Source organism: Mercenaria mercenaria, chromosome 2, assembly GCF_021730395.1.
Source record: "Mercenaria mercenaria strain notata chromosome 2, MADL_Memer_1, whole genome shotgun sequence".
Taxonomy (NCBI): Eukaryota; Metazoa; Mollusca; class Bivalvia; order Venerida; family Veneridae; genus Mercenaria; species Mercenaria mercenaria.
This window is the reverse complement of record NC_069362.1, coordinates 64,034,413-64,043,016: the sequence shown is the minus strand read 5'-3', so window position 1 is coordinate 64,043,016 and position 8,604 is coordinate 64,034,413. Positions and strand designations below refer to the sequence as shown.

Below are 8,604 nucleotides of genomic sequence, written 5' to 3'. Positions count from 1 at the left end.
CAACGTTACGGGTTACACACAAAAAAACTTTCATGAAATCCCCTAATTAATACACGGCCGTGCGCACATATTAGGCGAAAATTAATCAAACAAAAACTTAATGTGTAATATTCACACTTTTTTCGCAGGTTTACAATAAAGCTCCAAATGATTTATCATAGTCATCTCAGAAATGATACTGAATTTGAAATCATACAGTGGTACACATTTGTATTGTGGCTTTCGTGGTAGTTCTGGCCACAATAATTTAACTGACGCCGTTTTTCCGTAACAGCATAATTAAACATCTCCGAGCTGAATTTTTTTAGCTAATCTCGTGCCGGATAACCTATAATAAGGCTAAGATGAATACCAGAACAAACACACGTTTTAAATGTGTCAATATGTTAGTCTACTAGCAAGTAAAATCAGCTTGAAGAAAATTTCTACAATATTGTAAATTTAAATGCAAAAATTCATCTTACCTGTCCTTCCTACGTTAGTCTATCATAACTTTATAATATGATCCGCTCTATGATTTTATCATAGAATATCCCAAATCTTCTGGAATCCCACACCAAATGTATTTATAGTATTATCATTTGGGAGGGGCATAAGAAAGACACCAAAAAATTGCTTGTTTAATAACTGGTAACAATTAATATCTAAAAAGCGAAAACGTTAAGAATATCCTTACTGTACAATAACTTGTAACTAGATTCTTACCTATTTACCAGGTACTGGACAATCGAAATAATATTACTGTAACCAATTATTATGGGCATCTAGATGTTGGTTTGATGCTCGATCAGCAGGCTCACAAAAAGTTGCTGGTTCTAACAAGGTGCCTGCCTGCCATGAAGGTGTGTGTGTGTGTGTGTGTGAAGGGGAGGGGGGGTGCAGGTACTAGAGACGTCATAATTTTGGCATACGACAAAATATGGAGTGGAGTCATGGCGTCCCAGTAAACACCTGACGTCGTACCGACGTTGGTTAGACGTTGGATTTTGGTTGCGACGTCGGCGACCTGAATCCAACGTCTAAACAACGTCATAACCACGACGTCTAATAGACGTCAGACTTAGACGTCTAGGAGACGTTGGAATTAGGTTGGATAGAAAGTCTGTTTAAATGTTTTCATTTATGAAATTAACTGGTGTAATTTTGCTATAATAGTTTAAAGATAGTTATGCCTGAACTTGCGCTTATAAATAATAGTTCATTAGCACATCAAACATTATCATTAATTATGTTACAAAATCGCATGAGATTGTCTATTTTCGGAAACGGATTTCTTTTTTACCAATTTAAAACTGTTCAGGAAAAAAATGCATTCTATACACATGTATAAATTATTCTAAATTCACCTAAGGATCTTCTTCTACACATGTTGTTTATTAGTCATGCAAGCCTGCATCGGTTTACACAAGTCTTCTGGTAATTTGATATTTGTGGGATAAGATAGCAAGTTTATAAATACTTTACACAAAGGGATCCGCAACGTGAGTAGCAGATTTTTGAAAGTTGTACTTAGTTTAATAATTATTCTTTTTAATGTTACGTACTAGTATTCTTTCAAAGATTGATGCATCATGTTTATTACTTTAAAAATCAATTGCGTTTAACATTAAACTTCATTACATTTTATGAGGTTATAGAGATTTCTTTTAGAATTTAAAATATAACATGATTGTTTTGCACGTAGCAGTTATGTTCTTTAGTAATAGCTCTAGCATACTTGTGTAAGTTTTCAAATTTTATGAAATGATGAAACTGTCAAATTTTATACATTTCAGATGGGAATTTTAGCGGAGTTGAAGAATCATGCAGACATGACTAAACTTGAAAGTTTCAGTTACTGGATTACCTTTTTTGGAATGATGATATTAGACTTATGTCGCTATCATGTGAAATAAAGCTTATAAAATACATGTGTTGATTACTTGTTTGATTGCAAATTCTGTTGAAAATTTGGTCAGATTTTGGTTGGAAAGTGGTTAGATTTTAGTTGGAAAATGGTCGGATTGCGACGTCTAGCCAACGTCGGGATCCGACGTCTAAACGGTTTGCAAATCCAACCAAAATCCAACGTTAATCCGACGTCGGGGTCTGACGTCTATACGACGTCTAACCGACGTCAAATGCCTACTGGGGTGAGATTTTGGAGCGACCTTAGAGTGAAAAATTTGAGTGAGATTTTTGAGTCAAAATCATATGTTTTATATTTCCGTATCAGACAACTTGATTACATGATGAAGGAGATAAAGAAGGAAAGTGGTGGAAGATGAATGTTGTTGTAAATAGCGCAGCTAATGATGATGATGATGATCATTATTATGATTATAATTTTGTAGCATTATTTGATGATGATGATGTTATGAGAAGTATGCTGCTATTATCCTTTTTTTTATATACCTGACGATAAAAATGCAGCTGATGATGTTAATAGCACTGATATGATAATGTTGTTTTGTTTTGTTATTAATTGAGAAAGGGAAGGAAAAAATTACATGTAGTTATGCCGCTTGTTTATGGTGATTTTATTTTGATTTTTTGTATTGCCGATTCTGCTGCAAATGCTGCTGATGATGATAATTTTGATGGCAGGATGTTTTTGATGATAATGTTGATAGCGATGATGATATTTTCCTTATAATGTTGTCAGTGAATTAAGAATGACATTTATTTGTTGATAATAATGATTTATATTGTTGTTATTGTTATTGTTATATTGTTGATATTAGGTTTCAGTTTTTAAATCATCATCATCAATAACATCGGCATCATAAAAATTCCCATGGTCATTTTACCAATCGTTAACTGGAAAGCTCGTGACTGGAGGCATTAAAACTTTAACCTTGTTTATATCATACATCGAATAGGCTTACCAGTGAAAGTCATGGCATTATTCCACTGCTTCATGCTTTGGTACTCCTTTATCACCGATCTAATTACCATGTCTTCTCATTAGAAAAAACAATTTGAAAGATAGCATGAAATTATAAATAAAATTTGCTCTTCCTGCGGAGCAAAGAAGGACCATTAGAAGGGTTTAAAGTTAAATGTTTTGTCATTTCTCACACATTGCAGTTGTTACATGTGCAAATCGTTTCTTTAGTGTATGCCTCATAAAATCTATTCATTATGTAATCTCGGATAACATCATTTTAGTTAATGTCATCATCATTATCGCCATCATTATCACCACCATAACTACTACTATCACAACCATCACACCAACCACCATCATCTATATTTTTTTAACAAAAGCACTACTATCATCATCATTACCACTGTCATCACAACTATACAACAACCATCATCATTACAAACATTACCATCACCACCATCATCAAGATCATCATCATCACTATTATCATAAACTTTATCATCTTCATCACCACTACCACCATCATCATCATCACCAACAACAATAACACCATATAATAATCGCTATCATTACCAAAATAATCATCATTAACATCATCATCACAATCACCAGTCATTATCACCACTGTAATCATCATCATGATCGTCATCATCATCATCATCATCACCATCTGTCATTACATCGTCATTATCATCGTTAGTTTTATTGACGTTTTTGCTGATGATGATGACAAAAAAACAGTTGTGATCAGAAGATAATAGGTTGTTGATGTTATTGTTGTTGATGATGACCATAGGTGTTTGTATTGTTGTTAATGATAAATGTTATGATTGAAATTTAGACAATTGATTCTTTAAGAGTGTTGGGTGATTTTGTCTGTCAAAGGTTATACATTGGTTTTCAGGATATCAATGGTGACGACAGTGATAAAGGTAACATAATCGGTATTATACATTTTCATCCTAAAGACACGAACAACAATCTATAATGTTTTTTTCTTCTTTTTTCTTCTTTTTTTTTTTTTTGTTAACATAATTATATAAAACAAATCATCATCATTTCCCATAATCAAAAGTATAACTACGAGTCTCGTGTTACACTACGTTTGATTTTTCATACCAACAATCACCATTCTTATTATAGATTGCAACAGCAACAGCAACATACATTAATATTTCGTTTTATGAAATTTCGCCAATAATACCACTGCTTTTAATCATAAAACTTTTCAAACTTTAAATGAAAAACCATATCAATTTGATTCCAAAATTTCACTCCAAAATTAGACTCCAAGGTCACTCCAAGATCTCACTCCATGACTCCACTCCATATTTTGTCGTATGCCATAGGTCTTATATTCAGATTGTGTAGCCTAACTCATTTGGCTTATCGGGATGAATTACTATGTGATCTGATATCTTACTATACCGTTTTTACAAAATTGATAAATCAAATGATAAATATGGATGTATCAATTGTGTATGATAAAAGTACTCAAAAGCAAATTATCGAAAATGTTAAAGGAAAGGTTTTCTGTGACTACGTTACACATTGGAAAGAGACTATTACCTCAGTACATGGAATCAGGAGAACAAATGGAAACAAACTTAGAACATATAAAAAAATTCAAGCATGACTATGATACTGAAACATACGTTAGATGTAAAAGTATAAACAGATCTTGTCGAAGCGCCTTAGCTAAATTTCGAAGCGGGGTAGCTCCACTTAAGATAGAAACAGGTCGTTATCAGGGACTAGCTGTTAATGAACGTGTATGTTTCAATTGTCGAGAGAATGTTGAAGATGAATTCCATGTTTTGATGAAGTGCCCTTTATATGATGACATAAGAAAACATTTATTTGAAAATGCTAAGCATATTGACAGTAAACTTAGTACGTATAATGATAATGTAAAATTTGTGTTTTTACTTTCGAATGCTGAATCTGTTAAACATTGTGCCAAAGCTTGTCATGATATCTTAATTCATAGGCGAAATATTTTGTACAAATGATTTTAATATACTATTTTAGTGTAAATATACTTTGAGGTTATTAATTGAAATTTACTTGTATGTTTAATATGTCTTAATTTTGAGTATCTTATAGTCTTAATGTTAACAGTTGTTTTAAAAAGTTTTATACTTGTCTCTCATAACTCAATGCTGAGTGGTTTTATGCATTTTATATCGTATACTTCATATTGTTGTATATTATATTATTATGTATGAAAGTGAGACGTTAATAAAATATCTGTCTGTCTGTCTGTCTGTCTATAGTTGCAATGCATATACATTTAAATTTATATTATTTTCATAAAAAATGAACGGAAATATCATTATCTACATGGATCTGAAACTCAAGTTCGCCTACAAACTCAACAGTTTTACGCATCTGAATTAAGCTTAATATTAATTCCATCCATTCTTATTGCTCAAGTAAAACATTATAAAAAAAAAATTGTACTGAAAAATACACTAACTATAAAATATGAAACAATGAAACTTACCAGTTTGGATAATGGTAGCCAGTTCGTATCTCTGAAATGTCGGTGTAGGTCTTGTTTGAATTTACAATAATCCAAGCAGATACCGCCCACGTTGAGGATCTATTATTTTCTAAAAAGAAATACATGAGAACAAAGTAAGATAAAAAGAGTACTTATATGTGAAAAAGAGACATTCATACATGTACGATGCATGCCAATCTAATTATATGCTAAAGTAGCAATATGCTGTATGCAAGCTATAGTATACACGTTGGCAATAGTCAAAACTATTGCCCGAAGTCTGAAGGACCAAGGACTAAAAGTTCATACTATTGACCACCGGGCAATTCAATAATATCAGAAATAAATGTTTATACTCATTTTCTCCAGATTTTATTTTATCCCTGCAAAGTTGTGTGTTGAATATAAACCTACCATATAGCGCAAACTATAGACCAAAGATAAGAAGATGTAATAGTTACAGCTTCATCCTCCCTAATTAAACAATGATGGTAGATTAGTTACACATAGATGTTTTAAGCAGGCGTTACCTAGCTACCTGCACACTCAAAGATCTTAACACAGTTGTGACCTTACACGAGCTGTTTGCAAAAACATTTATAAGATGTGACCAAATGCATTGAGCAATTTTGTATGCTGTTAATACCTTTGTCCAAATGACCTAAAAAGAGGGATCATCTACCAGCTACAGATAAGTATTAAATAAATATAAGCAGTCAAACCATTTTTGTCCATTGAGCTTCAACCAACTAAATTTGAGTAGAGATCACTTGGAACGTTAGACCAACGTGTTGTTTATTTATTGAGCAAAAAGTCATCAATATCTAGGCCACTGTGACCTTGACCTTTAGCTACCAATCCGACGGAAATAGTGTCATTCATTTATCACCTTTATTTACCACAGGCAATAACCCTATGAAGTTTCACGATTGTAAGCAGTTTTTTCTTAACCATTGCCTGTACATAACTTCAAAACAAATAAGTCATAAAATTTCAGGACAATTTGCTATTGTCTATGAAAAGGGTTGAAACGGTAGGATGAGTTGAGCACACGTGCAGCTGTGATAGACAAATCAGGCATACAGATTCAATTTCTTTATTTTATTGCTCTCTGCTACAAACACACACAACATAGTACATGCATACATACATTTTACCACAAAACAAAGGGTTATTTCAACATCAGCAGACAGACGGAATGGCAAACGGACAATCCTTTTACATGGTGCATATCCAGACCGGCGGACTCCTTGCTAAATCCGCTTTATCGGCGTGTTTTTTTTTTTTTTTTTTTTTTTTTTTTTTTTTTTTTTTGCGTCGGTACTGACTATCCTTTGCTGTACAATAATAAACAATTCCAGGTCGATAGAGAAGGCGAAAATTTGAGCTGCCATCCAATATACTATTTTGATATGTATGCTCAAAAATAAGTAGAGCGCGGAACATTAGAATGTCATTAGTATTGGACTGTTAATTTTTAACTATCAGCGATTTTGCCCGCAAACTCGATGAAATTGGTTGATGGTGAACTGACATGGAACACTAGCCCGACTTTATCCAGTCTTTCACGAGTTTTTGCTTTGATATCACACATATCAAGCGCACTATTAATGTACCGTGCTCTACTTATTTTTGAGCATTATGCCTATTATCATGGACGGCAACTCGAATTTTCGCTTCCTCTACCGGCCTAGACATTCTTTGTAGCAAAGAATAGCCGCTGCCGATGCAGAAAAAAGCCGCAAAGTGTCCGATGTTATGGATATGCACCGTGTGTTATCTCTCTAGTCTACCAATCGTATGTGCTAATGTCAAAGACACTAGATCTATATGCCTCCCGAATCTTTGACAACTGGTACATAAAATCAACGAAATAAAGAAGCTAACAATGTGTCAAAACAAAACCATATATTTAAATTCAAATGGCCCAAATTTGTATACAACTTAATTTTGAGAAAGTCCCTGGTTTTAGTCGCTAATCCGTTGTTCATCTTCACATCGATCTACTCGTGTACATCTCAAAATTACGTCGCAAAATTGAGTATATGTATAGGCGGCAGTTACCGCCAAAATTAGTAAATATACAATCCATTCATAAACAAGTCAGTCAGTACATAGCATTTCAACGCCGTCTAGTCTAAAACTCCATCCCGTCCAATAAATTTACATTTAACGCATTGTATTTTGAAACCTTTTAATACAAAATTTAATTCCATCCATTTAAACATGGAACGATGCTTTGAAAAACTTGTTGCGACGCACCGTAATATGAAATCATCCAACAAAACATGATACCATGCAGCTCAATGTGAAGCCGTTTAACACAACATGAGTATGTGCAGTGTAAACTGAAATGATTTACAAGTTAAAGCATAGCAAATGTTTCTTCTAGGGCACATCTATATAAATATATAATGATCATCTTGTAAAATTTTGGTTGCATTGTTTGTTTTATACTGCAAAAATGTCAAGTAGGTAGGTATTTCAATGACCTTGACCCCTATTGTCAACAATGGTTTTTAGAGTGGAAAGTGTCTTTAGCTCAGCCAGGAATCAATAAATGCATCCAAAACACTTTGCTTATTAATCTTAATAATATTCTCAATTTGGTATGCAACTTTGCAGAAATTCTTTTTATCCAAAATAAGTTTAAAATTAGAAAAATGTGGCCAATTCCAATAATTCCTTCTTCGTCTATATGAACATTTCTGAGAAACTGCTAACTCTTGGAATGATAAACCATGACATGCTCAATACCTAAACACATAATTAGAGGAAAAATAAAAGAATCAAAATATTTGTCACTGAAATTAATTAGTTGCACCAATTTTTTATGAAAAATAGTGTCAGACCTATAAAATACAGGAGGCGAGAGTTGGAAGTGTTGTAGTTTTTTTGTAAAACAACTTAAAAGGTAAAATACTGTATTATTATGAAAGATATAATGTTAGTGAATACATCTGCATCATTTTTGAAATGAACAGTCTTTATTTTAAAAAGTCACTGAAATACCTAAAGTAGGTATTTACCCTAGTTATTATTTAACATAAATTGTTAAATCCAACAACAAATTAAATCTGTTACCACTTTCAGTTGAGTAAATACGGCAATAAGACATTGACCCGGTCAATCCGTTATGATTCGATGTGTGAATTTGTTGCACATAATTAGAGGGTCGCAATGGTGTTTGTTTTCATATATTAACCATGCATTTGAAGATAACGATAAT

At 32.9% G+C, this 8,604-nt stretch overlaps 2 protein-coding genes across 2 annotated transcripts in view; one reads left to right on the top strand and one right to left on the bottom strand.

Moving 5' to 3' along the window:
- The window catches only part of LOC123564106 (peroxiredoxin-like 2A), a 150,071-nt gene that overhangs the window by 53,331 nt on the left and 88,136 nt on the right, over nucleotides 1-8,604 (top strand). The window lies entirely within an intron of this gene.
- The window catches only part of LOC128549482 (chromosome transmission fidelity protein 18 homolog), a 57,412-nt gene that overhangs the window by 2,370 nt on the left and 46,438 nt on the right, over nucleotides 1-8,604 (bottom strand). The window contains exon 22 of the mRNA XM_053526139.1: nucleotides 3,318-3,432. Within this exon, the coding sequence (XP_053382114.1) occupies nucleotides 3,318-3,432 (115 nt within the window). The remainder of the gene's footprint in view (nucleotides 1-3,317; nucleotides 3,433-8,604) is intronic.